The sequence below is a fragment of the Sorex fumeus genome, unplaced genomic scaffold, assembly GCF_029834395.1.
Source record: "Sorex fumeus unplaced genomic scaffold, SorFum_2.1 ptg000002l, whole genome shotgun sequence".
NCBI classification, from domain to species: Eukaryota; Metazoa; Chordata; class Mammalia; order Eulipotyphla; family Soricidae; genus Sorex; species Sorex fumeus.
In genome coordinates, this window is record NW_026606059.1 from 10,406,077 (window position 1) to 10,426,273 (window position 20,197).

The following is a 20,197-nucleotide window of genomic DNA, read 5'->3' on the forward strand; positions in this document are numbered from 1 at the left end:
GAGACGACCGCTGGACTAGAGCCGTTACCGACTGGATTCCACGGGACGTCAAAAGACAGCATGGCCGCCCACCTATGAGATGGTCAGACTTCTTCGTCAAGACCCTGAACGAACGGTTTGAGCCTCTTTGTGTTCCTGGAGTGAGCAGATGGGCTATAATAGCATGCGACAGAGACTGGGCTATAATAGCATGTGACAGAGACGAATGGAGATGTTACTGGTGCCCACTCAAGCAAATCAATGAGTAATGGGATGTCAAGTGATCAAGTGATCTTCACTTTTGTGGAGCTCATGTTTTTATGGGATGATGATAACAAGAATATCAAAGCAATCACATCTGTGGACCACTTATTTCACATTTGATTCCAGCCTAAGAACCATGAGCATTTCTTAGTCTCCAAAGAAACTCACAAATTTTTTTTACTATGGGGATTGGTGAAATAGTACACCGAGTCAGGCACTCGCCTTGAACTCTGACCTGGATTTGATCCACAACACCCATATGGTCCCAGAGACTGCGAGGTGTGGCCCAAAAACCCAAATCCTGTATTTGGGGCTGAGAACAGCAGGCAAAGCACTTGTGTTGCATGCAGTCAACCCAGGTTCAATCCCCAGCCTTCCATCTCGTCCCAAAGCCCTGTGGGAGTGACCCCTGAGTGCAGAGCTGGCAGTAAGCCCTGGAAACTGAGGACTGTGGCCCCAAAATCAAAACTAAAACCTCTATGAACCCAAAACTATATTTAACTTCATCAGAGACATAAAGGAATAAGAATTTTTAATATTTAATTAAAATAAAATACAATTACTGTCAAATAACCATATAAACAGTTTATAGCATGACAGTACAAAGTTCAGAGAAGGGAAATAACGTAGGAGAAACATATTGACAGTTTTATAGGAAGAAAAGAACTGAAGTGGGAGCTGAAGGATGAACAAATTTTTATAGATTTTTTTTCTAGATGTTTCCAATACTCCTAAAGAGTCTTGAAGTATTTTGTTGTGGTTCAACTGCTTTTCCAATTTAGAGTATTTCCTAGTGGCCAGAGAGATTGCTCAAAGGGTGGGTGCATGAATTTTGCTTTTGGGAAGCCCAAGTTCGACCCTGACACCTCACAGGCTCACTCCTGAACACCACAGGAGTGAGCCTATACCCAAACCAGCCTTAGTCCCTGAGTACCTCAAAGACAAAAATAATTTTACACCTTTACATTATTTTTTTTGTCCCAGGAATTCTATTTTTTGTAGCTAATTGTTTTGTTTGGGGGCTACATCTGGCGCTGTTCGGGGCTTATTCCTGGCTCTGTGCTCAGGGATCCAGTGAGCATATACAATGCTGGTACCTGAACAGTGCTCGGGAGCACATAAGGCAAGCATTGTATGCACTGCCCTCTCCTCGGCCTCCATTCCTAAATTTTACCTGGCCACCAAACCTTTCTTAAAACTTGCTTCCACTCTCTCCCAGAACACCATGGTGTTCCCACAGCACCTTCCTTTCCCTTTGCTAGTTCCTTATTTAATGAATTTTTGTGTTTTGGGGGTTTCCTTCCATTCTCATTCTCCTCATTTTTCTATAAATTAACCATGAATTATCCTATCTGATTGCATGCTTATGTTAACTGTGTGTGTGTGTGTGTGTGTGTGTGTGTGTGTGTGTGTGTGTGTGCTGGCATTAATGTATAGATTGTGTCTTCTAAACTTCAGACCCATATAGATATCAGCGAGAGGCATTCACATTACAAATCCCAAATGAAAGCAATTTTGGTCCCTCCCGCCAACCCGCCCATAATAATAAAATGACCTGCATCCAAGCCAGAACAGAAACACACATCACACATTGACATTGATGCTCCTTGTTTGTTGTTGTTGTTATTGTGGGTGCTTAAGCCCTGCTTCAGAAAACAGAATCAACTACTTCCAGTCACCTGATTCAGAAGGCTAAATGTTATCTAAAATATTCTTTTCTTTACTCTGCACATTGCGAAGATGCTAAAGAAACCCCATCTATCTATCTCCACTAAGATATCCCTTAGATCTTATCTTGGAGGAGATAAGTCTAAGGTCTGGGGTGTATTTATATTGAATGCAGGAGACCCAGGTTCTAACCCACATGCCACATGGTTTATCGAGAGAGAAGGGGCATCTGAGTACTACTTGGATGTGATCCCAAACCAACCAACAACCAAAAATCTAATTAACATATAACTGTTGGGATTTTCAACTGTATAACTGTGAAACTTTTAAAATCTTCCATAAATATTAACCTCATCCCCACTCCAAAGAGCAAACTGTATTATTAATGGTATCAGTGCACCTTGTATATTCTTCCTTTCTAAGTGCACACAGGTTGTGTATGTGTCTGTGTGTGGTTCTAGAACCTCATATATGTGAAGTATATGCTTACCACTGAGGTACATTCTCAGCCTTCATTTGTATTTCGTATCAAAATTATTATAATTACCTGCTTTGTGTCTAGGTCTCTAATTACATCATGAGATATAATGAAGATAATAGGATTTACCTCCAATTAAAAGTAAATTACTGTGTGTCAAGCAATGGGGTCTCTTTTTCATAGGACTTAGATAAACAAAGCAAGGCAACAAGGAATAGAATACCACATTTACCCAGAAGCCAGGAGTATGATGAGGAAAACAAAAGGTCAAAGGCCATGTAAAGAGGTCATGATTATCAGGTAGTTGATGGCACAGGCAAGTTAGGTTTCAAGATTATATACAGTCCAGTGTTCATTGCAGCATACTATTCACAATAGCCAAAATCTGTCAACAACCCAAGTGTCCAAGACCAGATGACTGGATAAAGAAACTAAGGTCTGTATATACAATGGAACACGACAACTTAGCTATAAGAAAAAAATGGAACCATGGAATTTTCTGCTATGTGAGTAGATCTGGAGTGTCATGCTGAGTAGAGTCAACTGAAAGGAGAGGGACAGGCACAGAACAATCTTCTTCCTATCTGAGATATAAAGAAATAAATAGCAAGGAGATAAAAATAATAATAATAAAACAGTGCTCCCAGGCAGCAGCCACTGAGAATTGGTTGTCAGATGGAAACATGCCACTGCAGGAGGAATGGAGGGACATGGGGCGTAAGAGAGGGGAGCAGGGGGCACTGGACCGTTTGATGGGGGACATGGCGCTGGGGTGTATCATGCAGGACTGTTAACAGGATGGTACTGAAAATTCAAAAGGGAAAAAAATTCCAAACCCCACCCCAAAAGAAGACTAAGGGGGCTAGAGCAATAGCACAGCGGGTAGGGCTTTTGCCTTGCACATGGCCGATCTGGGTTCGAGTCCCAACATCCGATATGGTCCCCTGAGCACTGCCAGGAGTAATTTCTGAGTGCACAGCCAGGAGTAACCCCTGAGCATCACCGGGTATGATCCCCCCGCCAAGGTCAAGAGCTGAGCTTGATAAGCAGTTTATTAGGGATACACATAGCACAGTGGTAGGGTGTTTGCCTTGCAAGTGGCCTGCCCAACTGAGCCAGGTTTGATACCTCCGCCCCTCTTGGAGAGCCTGGCAGGCTACCGAGAGTATCTCGCCTGCACAGCAAAGCCTGGCAAGCTCCCCGTGATGTATTCGATATGCCAAACACGGTAACAACAAGTCTCACAATGGAGACGTTACTGGGGCCGCTGGAGCAAATCGATGAACAATGGGAGGACAATGCTACAGTGCTACCTTATTTGTATTATCCACATAAGGAAGCTGAGAGAAATCAGTTAACTTGCTAGTATCAAAAGCTAATATGCCACTGACCTGGGATTTATTAGTTTCTTTCTGTTTTATCTTTACCTGGATGTGCTTAGGCTTCCTGCTAGCTCTGTGCTCAGGGATCATTCGAGGTAGGGCTCAGGGAACCAAGGGTTGCCAAGGATCAAGCCCATATCTACTGTGTGCAAGGCAAGCACCCTACCTGCTGTACTACCGTTCTGGTCCCTGACTTGGGATTTAAACTAGAGTCGCCTCCCTTGAGGCCAATAGTCATTGGCGAAAAGTGGGCATAGAATTAACCTACATCTCTGCACTGCACTGCACTGCACTGCACTGCACTGTCCTCCCATTGTTCATGGATTCGCTCGACCTCTTTCTCCACCATCTTTCACATCCTCTATTCCTAAAGAAGATTAATCAAGGAAGGGGTCTAAGTTAACAGTCTAAACAAACACTGTCATTGTCCTCCCGTTGTTCATCAGTTTGCTCGAGCGGGCCCAGTAAAGTCTCCATTTTTTTTTTGAGACTTGTTTTGTTACTGTGTTTGGCATATCCAATACATCACTGGGAGCTTGCCAGGCTTTGCCGTGTGGGCGAGATACTCTCGGTAGCTTGCCGGGCTCTCCAAGAGGAGCGGAGGAATCGAACCCAGCTCAGCCGGGCTGGCTGTGCACAAGGCAAACGCCCTACTGCTGTGCTATGGCACCAGCCCTGTGCTATCACTCCAGCCCAGTCTAAAGAGGGCTCATTTTTGGATGAGTGAGACCGAGATACATAGTGTTATGTGTTTCTCTCATTAATTCTTTACCCATACCACTGGCAGGATACAAGGACTAAGGCATCCCTCAAGTAAGCTCTGATTCTTCTTTATTTTGTTCTCCAAGCACATGACAACCTTAGCTTTACAAGAAAGAAGGAAGCAGGTTTCGGGTTCAAGCAGTTTTAATCCACTTTAGTTTTGCCAGAGCTACACTCTGCAGACTGACTCAAGTAGTTAAGCACGATACTGGTCACCATTCCCTCAGTCTCGCCTGTGTGTTAGCCCAGCCCTCGAACTTTTTCTGGGGAAAGAGTGATTAGGAGGACTTTATTTTCTGAAAATGCCATTTCCCGTAGTAACACGCCTCCAATCTCGTGAGCAATCACCTTGTTTTCTCTATTGATCCAATTTTCACCCCAAATATTGACTTCATGTTGTATCACAGGTAGGGCAATAGTATTTTTCATGTTCCTAAATAAGAACACAGAATTCCTTGGCAGCCCCAATGTTATACAACCGACTCTGGGCAGAACATGGTTGAAACCAATACTCTGAAAACTTTCATTATGAAAATGTTCCCACCCTTAAATGCCTACACCGGAATGATATCTTCGAGATTGAAATAACAAGATCATATTCTCAGATACTCCGGTACAAATTTCTGAGGAAGGAAAAAATAATAAGCTTGTGGAGGCTAGATTGCTGTCTTATGCTTCTTTGTCTCTTTCCAAGAACATAGCGAAAGGCTGTGTATTCTTTTAAGTATTTTAAACAGAATAAATAAAGAACCCTAGGAAGACAGATGAATGTTCTTGAAAACAAAATAATTAGGTGGCAGTAGGCACTTCCAAGAATTACACATAAGAAATGAAACTCAAACTGTGTGGGTACTGATGAAAGTCATTTCCTCTTGGTAACTGGTTTGTCGTGGTCTGAGCATTATTCTTAGCAAACCACAAGATAATCAGCTGTCTGGTTCACAATACCAACTGGCTCAGGGTTAAACACTATTTACGAGCAAGTGTCCCTGGGTTCATTTACATAGACATAAGAACCACAATTATCTGAAATCCACATTCCCTGGGTTCACAGACAGGATTGCTAATCAAAGGTCAGTGGTTCTAATCTTTCAGGGGTTTTAATCAAATACATCAAGCATCAGCCCCATAGTTGGCTTTTTAAGGCATACTCTCACAAAACTGAAAATAAATACAAAAATTCAAAAACTGCATGATCAATAAACCTGCAGGCCTAAATGTCAGAAACCGTAAAATATTAAAACTTCCCATGGGGGCAGCAGTGACCAAAAGGAAGGGGGTGCACAAGAAAATCTCTTTCTCTCTGTCCTAAGTGTTGTATTTCACTGTCATCAAAGATTTAAGTATACGGGGCAGAGGCATAGTATAGCAGGTAGATCATGGCATGTGGCTAAGAGGGGTTCAATCCTCCACATTTCACACGTTTCCAGGAACCCCGCCAGAGCATGGAGCCAGGAGTAGGTCCTGAGCACTACTGGGTATAAACACATCATAAAAAAAAGAAAAGATAGAGAACATGGATTTCTCCAAATTGGAAAAAAGCAAGCAAAGAGACAGAGACAAGCAATGTATGCTCAAGGAGAGACACGGGCCTGAAGCAAGCCAGCGAGAAGAGACAGAGAGAGATCCATGACAGAGGAAGAAGCAAACAGAGACTTCTAGAAGGAGCAAGTCCCTCCATGAAACACTAGCAGGGTTAAAGGCACTCCTAAGATTCAGAGTTCTTTTAGCCTCTGCTGAAACTTGGATGGCCTATGCCAGACTCTAAATAGACCCTGCTCAGAGCAACAGACAGCTTAGAGGAAAAACACATTTTTTTCAATGTGAGGGCCAGGAGACCGTCCAGGGGTTAGGACACATGCCTGGCATGAGCCTAGCTCCAACTGGGTCACCAGCACACACGGAACCCCAAGTATCACTGAGGGTACAAGACTGGCCCCCATGACTCAGGGGGTATCCTTCTTGGTCCCTAGCACCAGAGGGTGCGCAGACTGAGTTGTTCTGCTTGGTTTGTCAAATGTCACAGGAAATGGTCCCAGGGCCCCCTGAGCTCCAGTTAGGAAGTTGCCCGTCACCCCACCCCCAAAAGCAGCATAGATGGGATCTAATTACACCACGGTAAATCAGGGTCCTATGGGGGGAAGTGAACAGAGGCATTAAGAATCTTCTGGAAGTCTGCCATTCAAAGTCCTGCAGTTCTCAGAGAGCCTGTGGTGCCTTCCATTGGTCCTTATTGATGAATCAGTGGTCTAGAACGCACCAGAAGTTGTCCTAAATTTTCTAGAGATTCTGTTCGGATCAGATTCTGTTTGGGCCCTGGATATCTTTTAAGTGTCAAAGAAGGATTTTAATAAAGAGCCAAGGATGAGAGCTACCTATTGAGCTATACCCAGGGCAAAATGATGTTAACGTATATTAGATGAAGGAGGCAGAGGGAGGATTAGCCATTAGAGAAAACAGTGTATGCCAGCGTCCTGAAGCAAAGCAAGACTCAGCCTTAAAAGCAGCGATTCTCAGGACTGGAGCAATAGCACAGTGGGTAGGGCATTTGCTTTGCATGCGGCTGACCCAGGTTCAATTCCCAGAATCCCATGTGGTTCCCTGAGCACCAACAGGAGTAATCCCTGAGTGCATGAGCCAGGAGTAGCCCCTGTGCATCGCCGGGTGTGACCCAAAAACAAAACAAAACAAACAAACAAACAAAAAAAACAATGATTCTCAACTTTCTTGGGACCTTGGCATCATCTGGTCTCTTCTTCCTGTGACCACCTTGCCCTACCCGCTGGCCCCTAGTTTGTGCTGTGCTGCCCACCCTCATTTATGTGATTATTTAACTTGGTCCCTTGGAATATCCTGGGAGGCCCCAGAAGCCATAACTCCCCCCCCACCACCACACACACACACACACACACACACAAACACACACACACTCCAGTTGAGATATGCTAATTTCGAACACAAAGAACAGTTCAGTAATCAGAACATTAGATGTTAAGGGTAAGTTCAAAAAAGAGATGAAGGTGGAAAGTTACGCTGGTATTAAACAAATTTTTGAAGTCTAATGTTGAGTACCGAAAGAAGGGTTGGCTATTGATAGCCAGAATTGGTTTCTGAATAAAATTTGCTTTTTATATATATTTTTGTTTGAGTTTTAATGATGCATAACTGATGGATAGCACTGTATATATTTGATATGGTCTGAAAAATATTTTGACTTAGATACAGTATGAAATGTTTGACACATAAGTTTTGTTAATAGCCATCATTTCATATATACAAAAAAAAAGAAAGAAAATTAGGCTTTTTCTATGTGTGATAACCCAGGATCTTCTCTTTTTAACCAATTGCCTAATATCACAGAGTACTTTTTACTATAATATCTGGTTACTCCTAACATACCTAGTAATTATTTATCTTAGAACTGAACATTTCCAACATTTTAATTTTTTTTATTTTGGGACCACACCCAGAGATGTTCATGGGTTTCTCCTGGCAGTGTTTAGGAGATCATAAGGTATACCAGGGATCAAACTTGGGTCAGCCACATGCAAGGCAAGCACCCTACCTGCTGGCTGTACTATTGTTCTAGACCCAGAAGTTTCTACCTTTTGACTTCCTTCTTCCACCCTCTTATCTCTAAACCTCAAATCTGATCTTCCAGGATTTGACTTCGATAACAAAAGCAAAAACCAAACAAGTGGAATTGCATCAAGCTATAAGACTTCTACACATTAAAAAAAAGAAGCTATCATGAAAACAAAAATGCAATTTTCCCTTTTGTTTCACCATAAGGTAAGGTAAAGGTAAAGGCCCTCCCGTTGATCATCGATTTGCTCAAGTGGGCCCAGTAACGTCTCCATTGGAGACTTTGTTGTTACTGTGTCTGGCATATCAATACTCTCGGTAGCTTGCCGGGCTCTCCGAGAGGGGCGGAGGAGTCGAACTCGGGTCGGCCATGTTGGCTGAGTGCAAGGCAGACGCCCTACCCGCTGTGCTATCGCTCCAGTATTGTTTCACCATACATCTGATAAAAGTTTAATATTCAAAATATATCAAGAGCTCACAAAATTCTACAACAGCAACAAAAAACAAATATCCTCATCAGGAAAAAAGTAGACACTTCACCAAGGAAGACATACACAGGGCCACCCCTAGATCTAATACTTTCCAGGTATATAGAATTGAAAACAGGTCACACGCTCTTACCCAGACTATTAACTGCTTGAATACAGCTGTCATCATTGCTTCACATTAAAATCTGGGACAATTAAAAACAGAAGAAATACAATGCTTCCATCCAGTAACTACTCAGAGAAATTATTTGATTTAATCTAAAAATGAGACCTATGTTTCAGTTTTCTTTTAAGCCCCCAGATAATTGCAAGGGACCCCCATGGTTAAGAATTTGTTTGAGGGGGACTCTTTTCTCTGGTTAGCCTGGTTTCTATCACAAAAATTAAAATTAAGTCTTACCTTTATGCTTATTCAAGATTCTGAGTTGCTTACTGATACTATATAGTTAATGTCTAGCACACTGCCATGCTTTTTCATTAAAAGCACTGTGCTTTACAAGCTGAACTAAAATATTTTGTGTCTAATTACTTACATACATTTGAAATATTACATGTCATTATAGAATCTCCGGAAATTATATAGAATCCAGGTGGAACTATTCAATGAAAGATCACTATTAAAATATGACAGGTGCTGCTAGTATTTTTTTAAATGCTTTAAATGAAGGTTTTTACCTGAGATGAGGCAGTTTCACAAATGAATCAAAGATAGAGAAAACGGCCAATCCAAGGTTATGATGATCAAAAGACCAAAAGCAAAGAAACTGTATATTCTAACATTAAAGGAACTATCATTCAACAAACTGTAGCACACAAACCAAATCTGTCTGCTGTTGGATTTTGTACAGAGCGTTTTATAGGAATCACAGCGACCACAAGAGCTGCACGTACAGTCAGTATACTTAAAATGCAAGAGGAGTTGTTTCCCAAAATAAATTCAATGTATAGTCACTGAAAGAAGCAGTAATGGATGCTAGCTGGCATAATCGCTCCTTCTATTCCGGGCATACCTTTTATCTTTCCACTCCTTGCTGTCTACTTGTTATAGGTCCCTTTCTAAGGCTCTGAGTCTGAAAACGAAGGTCATGGCGCTTCCACTTAACAGGTTCTAGAGAATGTTATCCCGAGGACAGAAAAGTACAAACATCCCATTAATATACAGATTACCAGGACTTTACACTCAAGAGGGAAAAATAGGAAATCAGTGTTGCTGAATGAAGCCTGGATCTCTAGTCAGAATCCGGTCATGGATAGGATTTGGAGGAGAAAGGAAGACAGTGTTACTAAATCCTGGATATAGGCTTATGCTCCTCTGGGCAAGTATACTTAAGCTTAGATTTATTTCACAATGTTTGGCTGCCATTTTTTTCTGGAGAAGAGAAACAGTATTAGTGGAAAGATACACTGGTTGAGAGACATATAACTAATGCTACGATTCTGTCCCCCCAAAAAATGCTGAGACCAGGCGGGGAAAAATTCCCAGACAAGCCTTTAATCTTTGCAATGCAGTATGCTTCAGGAATTTCCACTTATTGTTCCACATGCAACTAAGCTGCCCTCAGGAGTGCAATGGAGCTCAGCTTCCACACATCTGTTTTGGTACCAGTAATGCCACACATTCTGCATAATTATAAAGAACATCCATCTTTTGTCTGCGGCCCCAGAGGCAACCCTATGGCAGCAGAAAATCTTCATGGTTTGGAACCAAAAATTCTAGGTGATCCCTTGGAATGCAAGGCAAAACATTCTCATTCCCTCCTCCCCAGTGGATTAACTTCTTACATGGCAAGTCAAGCCTTGTAGATCTCTACCCTCTCTCAATTATTGAGTTTGCAAGTTGGAAAAAAAAAGAAGAATTTATTTTCCTCCAGTTGTCACCCAGGTGGGAAAGTGAACTAAACGGAGGTGGAGTCTTATCCTGGGTTGCTTGCCAACTTCTTGGGGCCTTGTGTTAACTCAACAATATCCTCACTATAGTTCATCTGCAAAATGCATTTTGGAGTGGGTCCCTACAAAACGTCAGATAAACAATGCTAGAGGTTGGGGCTGAAGCAATAGCACGGTGGGTAGGGAGGGCATCTGCCTTGCACGCAACCTAGGTTTGATTTCCAGCATCCCATTTGGTCCCCCGAGCACCGCCAGGAGTAATGTTTGAGTGCAGAATAACTCCTGTGCATCACTGGGTGTGACCAAAAAAAAAAAACCCAAAAAACTTAAAATAAAAATTAAAAATAAAAAAGAATCATAGAGGCCCTTATCTTCTGTTACTAATGAGGACTCCCCAATATTTTAGATATTTAGAATAGAAGTGACACTTGGATCTAAATTAAGAGCCTAATTTCAGGAGCTGGAAGGTGCCTGCCTTGCACACTCCAAACCTGAGTTAATCCCCATCACTCCTTCTCTTGGTCCCCTGAGTCCCACCAGCCATGATGCTTGAACACAGTCAGCACTGAGCCCTGAGCACCACCAGGTGTGGCCCCAAAACAAAACAAAACAAAACAAAAGAACCTTATTTTTTAAATCTTTCTATAATAATTACATTCAAAGGTGAATTAATTCAAGGCATTTCATCAAACTATGTTAGAAACTATCTAGCAAAGGAAACAAATCCAGACACTCATAGAACTTGTACGAATATCAGCATAAAGTACAGTTGGACATCTGTGAGTGATTATTATGGCAAACTGCAAATTGCATGGCATATCTAAAGGGGCATGGCTGAAGGTCCAGTAGATTTTGCCACATGGCAACATGGAACCCTTTATGATCATGTATTGGATTATTGTTTTGTTTTCCAAAAAACTTTTTCATGAGAAACTAAGCACATGGATTTTTGTTGTTGTTTATTGTTACTGTTCTTGTTCTTGTTCTTTGTTTTGGGGGGAGGGGTGCAACACACAGTGATGTTCAGGGCTAATTCCTAACTCTGCATTCAGTAGACCATGGATGGTACCAGAGTTCGAACCCGGATCCACCACATGCAAGGCAAGTGCCCTATTGTATTAACTATCTAGATAAAAATTAATACTGGGACCTAGGAAACACATCTTCTACCTTATTTGTCTCAAGTGTTGCATAGTCAGAAGAGTAAAAAACATTAGAAAAATCTCAAGTATGCATTTTTTGTATTTTCAATATTATTTTGAAAGATTATTAAAAATTGCTTTCCTTCTAAGGTGCTAACATGCAATAATGCACACATTTTGCAAGCAGGAGCCCAAGTTTAAATTCCCAGCACCATACGGTCATGCGAGCACTGTCAGGAGTGACCCCAGAACACAGAGCCGGGAGTAGCCCTGTGCACCATGGGGTATGGCATAAGAAACAAAAGAGAATAAAAAGCAACTTCTTTGAACCACACAATATACAAATCAGTAAGATTAACTTGTATTTATCTTCGGAACATACTAGACCAGTGCAGAAAGATTTGTACAAAACTGTTACAGCAAAATTTTTTAGGGCCTATCGTGGAGAAATGGAAAAAGTACAAAAGAAGTGGGAGAGAAGAAAGCAAACCAGGAAATTGGGAGGCAGTCCTCGTTTGAGTGAACCTTTGTTTCAAGAATCCCAGATAGTTAAACGCTCAAATAAGTAGCACTGTAGCACTGTCCTCCCGTTGTTCATCGATTTGCCCGAGCGGGCATCAGTAACATCTCCAGTGTGAGACTTGGAGACTTGTTGTTACTGTGTTTGGCATAGCGAATACGTCACGGGGAGCTTGCCAGGCTTTGCCGGGCGGGCAAGATACTCTCGGTAGCTTGCTGGGCTCTCCGAGAGGGATGGAGGAATCGAACCTGGGTTGCCCGGGTTGGCTGCATCGGCCGCGTGCAAGACAAACGCCCTACCCGCGGTGCTATAAGTAATTATGTGACACCAAATGTTTATCCTCCAGGGAAAAAAACTCTTATAAGTTTTTCAATAGGGAAAATGGGAATGTCATTCTCACTGCAGTATGCAATCCCGCCAACAGGAGGAGACAGAGTGAGGAATGAAGACGCACACTGATTATTTCAGCAATGCAGACCAGAGATGAAGGCAGCAGAGGGCACATGAAACCAGAAGGCTTGATGGTGATGGTTTTGGGAGTGTAGAAACAACAGAACCTGGTGCTGTCAGGCAGTGGGCAGGACTGAGTATCTCTGGGGATTCTCTGTTAGGGGCAATGGTGAGTCATCTCCTGACCAATACTGCCAAAGTTCAAGTCCTTACTCTTCCACTCATTTGCTGTGTGATGTAAGCAATGTGTGATGCATTCTCTTTGGAACTCAGTTTAATGTCAAGTGTTCTCACAACGGTACTGATGTTTGTAGAAAGTATAGTTCATCGTCGTTATTATTATGATTCTGGTGAGGATGGTGGTGCCACGCAGGTCATAGGATTAATTTTTGATTTTAGAAGAATATCTTGCTTTTGACATGCTGTTAGAAAAATCCCTACTTTCAAAGAGGAATCTGAATGTGACATCCCTTGGGAAAATCTTTTGCATAGTTGAATATTTAGAGGATGGGTTTAGAAGGAAGGTTGAAAAGCACAGTAATGGTGGTGAGTCTCTTACATTTGGGTCGGAGAGAGAGTACAATGGGTAAAGAGTTTGCCTGGAAAGCAGCTGACCTGGGTTGGATCCCTGGATTCCATATGGTTCCCCAACACCTCTTGGAGAGATCTCTGAGTGCAGAATCAGGGTAAGCCCTGAGAACCACCACCGGAGGCCCCCAAACAAACAAAAATGAAAGGACCTCTTACACAGAAAAGGCTGCCTGAGACTGTTTGGGAGGAAAGGCCAGTCAGTGTTTGAGTCCTTAGGACACTGTTCTTCAGAGAATAAAGTAGAAGCAAAAACAGCAAAGATGCATAAGAAAGCCAGAGAAATAGCAGAAGGAAACCAAATAATCAAGGTCCAAAAATTGAAAGAAAATGCTTGAGGTGAATCAAGTATGGTATTAAATAACAAGCCCAATATTGAACGATTAGGAAATCTTTAATGAAACCATTGAAAATAGTTTCTTAATATTGAATATACATAAAATATTCAAATGTCAGTTTTCATTCTTTCTCAATTTTAAATGCATTTCAAGAAAGGGAAGATAAAATCAACTCTTAGATTTTAAATGCTATTAATTTTTCCATGTGTGGAGATCAAAAATATTGATTCCAACAAGTCAATGCAATTTAAATATTTGAGAAATGGAACAACTTTGAAGATTCCTAGAGGGAAAACAGCTATTTGTTTCTCTTGTCTGTGCAGTAAGTAGTCAAAGAACAAAATTTCCCCTTTGTTCTTCTAAATTTTTCTAAAGCAATTGAGCTGATCATGATAACAATATTCCATTCATGCAAATAGAAGTCATCCACTGCCTTCCCTAATCTGCATGCTACTACAGTTATTTTCCTTGTCCCTCTGTCTTTGGGCTTAAAACCTGCAGGGATAAACCTAAATGCAGAGGAACATAACCATATCTTTCCAAATAAATGCCCTCTATTACTAGTATGGGCTTTATTAAAAAGCTTAATTAGTTTCACAGTGTAGAGTATAGATGTAAAGGTTAAAAATATTGGTTTTGGAATCCAATCATTGACTCTATAATTTATCAGATAAAATTACCTCATAAGGCCCAGGACAAATTCTTTTGCTGTCTCCATTTTCTCGTAAGAGATATGGAGAAGAGACTAATATCTCTTGGGATTTGTTAGAGAGGGTAAGATAATGTACAGAATGGTTTAACATGGTGACCTTTACAATCTATAACATTTTTCTTTTCACCTCTATACCATGAGTCAGTATGTTAATATGTGAGTGAACTGTTTGAAAAGAATAGGCACTTTTAGGATTAGTCTTTTCAAGGACCAATAAAAAAGACTTTAACTTCTCTCTAGCACATAGCTTTTCCAATCAATCTGGTGACCTTCCAAGAGAATGAGCCAACCCACCCAGACCCTTCAAGACACCAGGCTGAGAGGTGCTGTATCTCTCATCAGCGGGGGTGGGGTGCTGGCATTTTGTTTATAACCAGTGATGTTCATGACTCCTAATCCTTGAATATACATTGAAAGACTGAAAGAAAGTGCTTCAATACCTATACTAGAATAATAGCTACACAATTAACTGTAAAATGCACAAAAAAATGATCTCATCAGTGGTGTATCCCTGATTATCTTCATGGTAGTCCCAAAATTTCTTATTCGCCTGATACCTTCGAAAGATCAAATTATTTTAAATGCTATCTTTTTCTTTTTTTTTTTTTAGCTTCAATTAAAGCTAGGTAGAGTCTGGAATGTGGCCAAGTGGCAGAGCACATGCCTTGATGTAGGAGGCCCTGGGTTTAATCCCTAGAACTGAACGCCAACTCACTTCCACAATACTGCCACAGCACTCCACGATTTAAAAAAAATGTCATAAAGCAACATAAACTCAAAAAATATGTTGAAACCATTCAACCAAAAGAATCTCTTGTAAGTGTATCACCTACCTTTCAAATTCCATAGGGGTGTTTTATTTGAATCTGAAAATTACATTTAAAAAAAGAAGCAGAAAATGCCCTCACCTGTTATTTACTTTGCATTTTTACAAAAGATGACTATACTTTGCTATTGGCAAGACTGTCATTAGAAATGTAAAACAAAGAAATAAGATCCCAAAATATAAAATAGTATAATGTATCTTAAAGTCGCTAGTGCAGATGTTCCTAATCAGACTGAAAACACAAATACACAAGCCAGTTTGTTCCAGCTACAGAATAATTCAATTAAAAAAAAGTACTTATAATTTAACAGTACAAATAATAGTTCAAGCCAGGGAGGTAGGGAAACTGCAAGGAAATATAAGCCTACAGAATCTTTGCCAAAGAAAGAGTTCCAAATTCTCAAGACTGAGAAACCAGTTCCTTCCCTTGCTCCAGATAGAAAATACATTATCAAAATTAGAAAAAAAAAGCAATAAAAATACCCTTAATGACAGCATCAATACACATACACATACTCACATATGTCTGCACCCAAGTAAACTAGAAGATTTTTTTCACCATGAATTTTGTTTAGAATCTGCTCCATAAAGCTAAAATCAGACTTCTTACACAATTTTTTCTTATATTTCTTTCTTAAATAAATACAGTATGTTATGTGAGATAGAATTAAATCAGCATGCACAGTAATACATAACCTCTAAGGACACACAGGATTCTCTTTGCAAATAATGATCTTGGCAAAGAGCCTCCTTTATGTTTAGAAAGCTCTTTTCCTTGCTTCCAGCCATTCTCAAGGCTACAGCAGGTAATTGTGAGCTGCTAATTAGAGTTACAAACAATGTGCTCAACCCAGGAGGTATTTTATAGCTCCATTCAGCAAAAGTAGGAAACTATCTCAGCAAGGTCAAGCTATTAAAACTCCCACAAATGACTGGTCTTTTACTCTCATGTAGCATACATTTCAACAATATGTAACGGCATTCAAAAATTAGTTCAAGCCATAAGAGCTAGCAAAAAAAAAAAAGAAAAGAAAGCTTAGGAAAACTTTTCTCTATAGATAAACAGTGTGCTATTTTTTTCTCCAAAACTAATAAAATATGTATTTCATGAACCAGATAGTCAATCCTAGGTCACACTATTCTTCCAAGAAAAGAAGACGTCTACTCCTCATAAAACCGGAAAATCAAATGCAGTACATTACCTTGTGTTACCTGTTGAACTGCCAGCATTATCCCAGACACGGTATCTGGAAGCAAGTTTTCTTTCAGATTGTAGTGTGGTGCCCATTCCAAAATAGGTAGCCGCCTTCTACACCACTGCTTAATGTCTTCACAGTGTGGGGTATGGATCTTGCTCCAGAACACGCTTTTCTTTTTCCTTTTTGCCCCTGTCATTTTTCAGATTCCCTCTTGCAGAAGTAAACTTCTTTAGACAAGGATAAAAAAAAAAAAAAGTTGCAGCAGAACACCTCCTTTGAGCGCCAAGCTCCAATTTGTCTGTGGTTTACAATGTCAAAGTCATCCAGAAAATAAATCAAAGAGAGAGAGAGAGAGAGAAAAAAAAGAGAGAGAGAGAAATATTAACAGAAGCATTTCAATACACACAGCCCAGCTTTATGTCTTATTAGGATGCAGCTAATTATTCTAGTTGAAAGATATAAATTAAAACCTTGACGTCTTATCTGAGTGAGATGGAGAAAAGGCTCCCTTAATGGACTGGTTTTCTGATCTTGGAAAAGTAATGGGTTCAGTGTTAAGTTGTCTAGAGCTCTCTCGCCAGTAATTCCCCTTATATTCACTGTAGTCTTACGTTTTTGGCTCCAGTCCCAATGGCTAATGAGGTAGTGCTGAGCGTGTGTTGGGAGTGGGATGGGTTATGCTAATGAACCGGGAAGCGCTCGGCAAGTCCAGTCTCTCCCGGTCCCTGCCCTGCAAAAGCAGAAACTGCCACCAGGGTCTGCTTTGCAAAATCCAGGCAGAGAATCTGGCCTCCCTTTCTGAGAAGCTTGGTGGGTTGGTTGGGTTTTTGCCCACGTGCCAGTCAACTGCCAGTCCAAGACCCCTACAGAGAAGATCACTACGCGTCCTTATCTTTTTCATCCCCTGATCGATGGGATTTTCATTCATACAGAAACACTCAGGCAGCCACTGGGAACAGGAAAGTCAGTTCTCATAAACAAACTGAAATTTCATCTCATGGACCGAGAAAAAAAAAAAAATACTTGTGGCTTCAGTGCTTGCCCGTCTCTGCGATTGTTCATTCAGTTTTCTCGATTTCTCCAAGTCGTATAATTCACACATGAATGCTACTGTAACTGCAATTTCTTGAAGGATAATGTGCACATTTCATACTATTGTTGAAAATCACCCCCACATTTGAGCTAGGCTCTTTTTTTAAAAAAAAAAAAAAAGAAGAAGAAGACTTTCCTGGGGGAGGGAAGCAGTGTTTCTCATTTTCAAAAAGGATGTTACAGTTTATAGTAAAACAGATAGGACAGGCTGTCAGAGGTTTTTTTTATTTTATGATTGTTTCTCCCAGCCCCTAAAAAAAAAAAAGAAAGAAAAAGCCACATTTATGAGCTGTGCCATTGGAATTAAACCAAAAAGTCAAATATATTAACAAAACTGTGAAGCCAAGAAAAAGAATACCATGTATATAGTTCACTCAGCCTTTAAATGCCTTTCTGTCCAGAGTAGAAATCTGATTTCTGGACGCCTTTAGAATAACAAAGTACTTGGATCCCTTAGCTACTTCCAAGGTCCCCTGCAGTTTCCATTGTTTTAAAGTTAAGGTGATGAGCTACTCTGTCAGCTGTCCAAGATGACATCATCTGCTTACCATCTACTCAAAAGTGCCTTTTGAAAAATTCAATGAATCCTAAGTACCTAGTGATAAATGCACACTTTATTCATATGCACAGAATAGAATTTGTTCTGCATTATTACAATTATTTATGTTACTGAAATCGAGAATATTCAATAGTATAGGTTTTAGTACCTAGCAGAGGTTGTGTGTGTGTACAAGGCAAACACTCTCCCTACATATTATCTCTCTGTCCTCTTAAAAAACACGAGAATTAAGAATGCATGTGAATTTGGTTTTATTAAAGATGAATCCTTATGGAACTATATAAATCTGTTAGTGACAACAAATGTCTTATAATACTAGATCAGGAAGAAAGACCGATTAGTTTGATGAATTAATTTAACTACAAGTTCTGTGACTGCTCAAACGCAACTGGAGAGATAATTCAGCAGGCAGTGCACCTGCCCTCTACACAGCCAACCCAGATTCTATTCCCTGCACCCCATATGGTCCTCCAAGTTCCACCAGAAGTGATCCCCGAGTCGCAGAGCCAAGAGTAAGCCCTGAGCACACCCAGTGTGACCCCAACCCCACTCCACTCCCCCCAGAAAGTAAAACACTTACTCCAGTGCTCAGTCTTACTCCTACTTATGATCAGCAGAGCCCTACATTGTTCTTTATTGAAGAAATTTATTCACACACGTGAGATAGATTTTCAGAGTACTTTGAAACATATCCAAGTATTAACTGAAGTTAGCTTAAGGTGTACATTTTGGTATTTACAGGACATCTCTGCCTAAATATCCCATCAACATACTTACAAATTACAAGGCAGACAAATTGTATTAAAATTATCTTTTCAAGGAAAGTGCCTGCCATCGAGGCGGGAAACTGGGAGATTCATGGTGGAGAATGTGCACTGGTGGAGGGATGGATGTTTGATCATCATATGACTGAAACCCAATCATGAAAGCTTTGTAACAGTATCTCAGGGTGATTAAATAAAAAGGGAAAAATAAATTTAAAAATGAAGTAATCTTTTCTGTCCTGAAACAGAAAAAAAAAGTTCTTTGTCAATATTTTAATCAAATCATTGACATCACTGACACTGATTTTTCCATCCATCTACAATTTGAAACTTAATTCGTTAGCACAAGCATGAACCTTTCCCTAGTCCCCTACCTCCACGGACTTTCTCCCATTAACACTACTAAACTCGGGCACCAGAGCAAGAGTCAGTGGGTAGGAAGCTTGGCTTTTACCCAGCTGATCCAGGTTTAATTCTTCACACACTGAACCCAGTCAGGAGTGATCTCTGAGCACAAAGCTAGCTCTGCTGGGCGTGAGCCTATAGTGTTCACACGCGCACGCACACACACACACACACACACACACCACTATTTAATTCAGCAAGTATCGAACAACCACAATCTTCTAGACTCAGTGTGAAGTGCTGTAGAAGTATGTGTGTGTGTGTGTGTGTGTGTGTGTGTGTGTGTGTGTGTGTTGGAGGAGGCAAGAGGGATAATCAATAATAGCTTCTATATTCAAGGATTTACCCTTTACTGAAAGATATTGTAAGTGTAGAAAAATGTCTAAGTAACTCAGGGGGAAACGGGCTAAACAGACAATGAAGTATATAGAGGTGAAAGGAAAGATGGTTGCTTTTTCACTGAGACGAAAACAAACAAGCAGGTCTCACACTGTCTACACCCTCTGCTCCAGCAGATTCAGTACACTTGCTACTACCACAGTCTTTCACTTCCAGTATACATCTAAATAAATTCTCTTAGTTCCATGATCTTTTTCCTAATTTAAAATCTACTCAATACTTACTCTTAGTTAGTTTTCCCTAGCTTCCTCACAGTTTTGTCTTCTTAACACCCAGCATCTGGTCATCCTTGGGATTACACCCATATTCATCCTCACTCTCTATTGATTGTCTTCTGGGAGACCTTTTTCAAATGCTGTTATATATATATATATATGTATATATATATATATATATATATACAGTCAGACATATACATGAGGTTATTGTGAACAGGGATTATTTATATAACTTCCTTTTATCTCTCTCAGTGGCATCTACTAGAAGGTTCGCAGACACAGGATCTACTCAGTAAATATTAACATATGAATATCCCAACTGCTGAAATTATCCAATAATCATTTTGCCTGCCTCAGTCCTGTTTAAAGAAACAAGAAAAGAGACCTAGAAAAAGAGTTAGAGATAAAGGGGGAAAACAGAGATTTTTATCTTTACTTGTTCAACTTCTTCCCATTCTCATAACGAAGGAAAATTCTAACTTTTAAAAACAC

At 40.5% G+C, this 20,197-nt stretch overlaps 1 protein-coding gene across 1 annotated transcript in view; it reads right to left on the reverse strand.

The window, feature by feature from the left end:
* SLC26A7 (solute carrier family 26 member 7) overlaps positions 1-16,464 on the reverse strand; it is a 135,462-nt gene extending 118,998 nt beyond the window's left edge. Inside the window, exon 1 of the mRNA XM_056111287.1 lies at positions 16,272-16,464. Coding sequence (XP_055967262.1) covers positions 16,272-16,464 — 193 coding nt within the window. The remainder of the gene's footprint in view (positions 1-16,271) is intronic.
* Between the last annotated feature and the right edge of the window lie 3,733 nt (positions 16,465-20,197).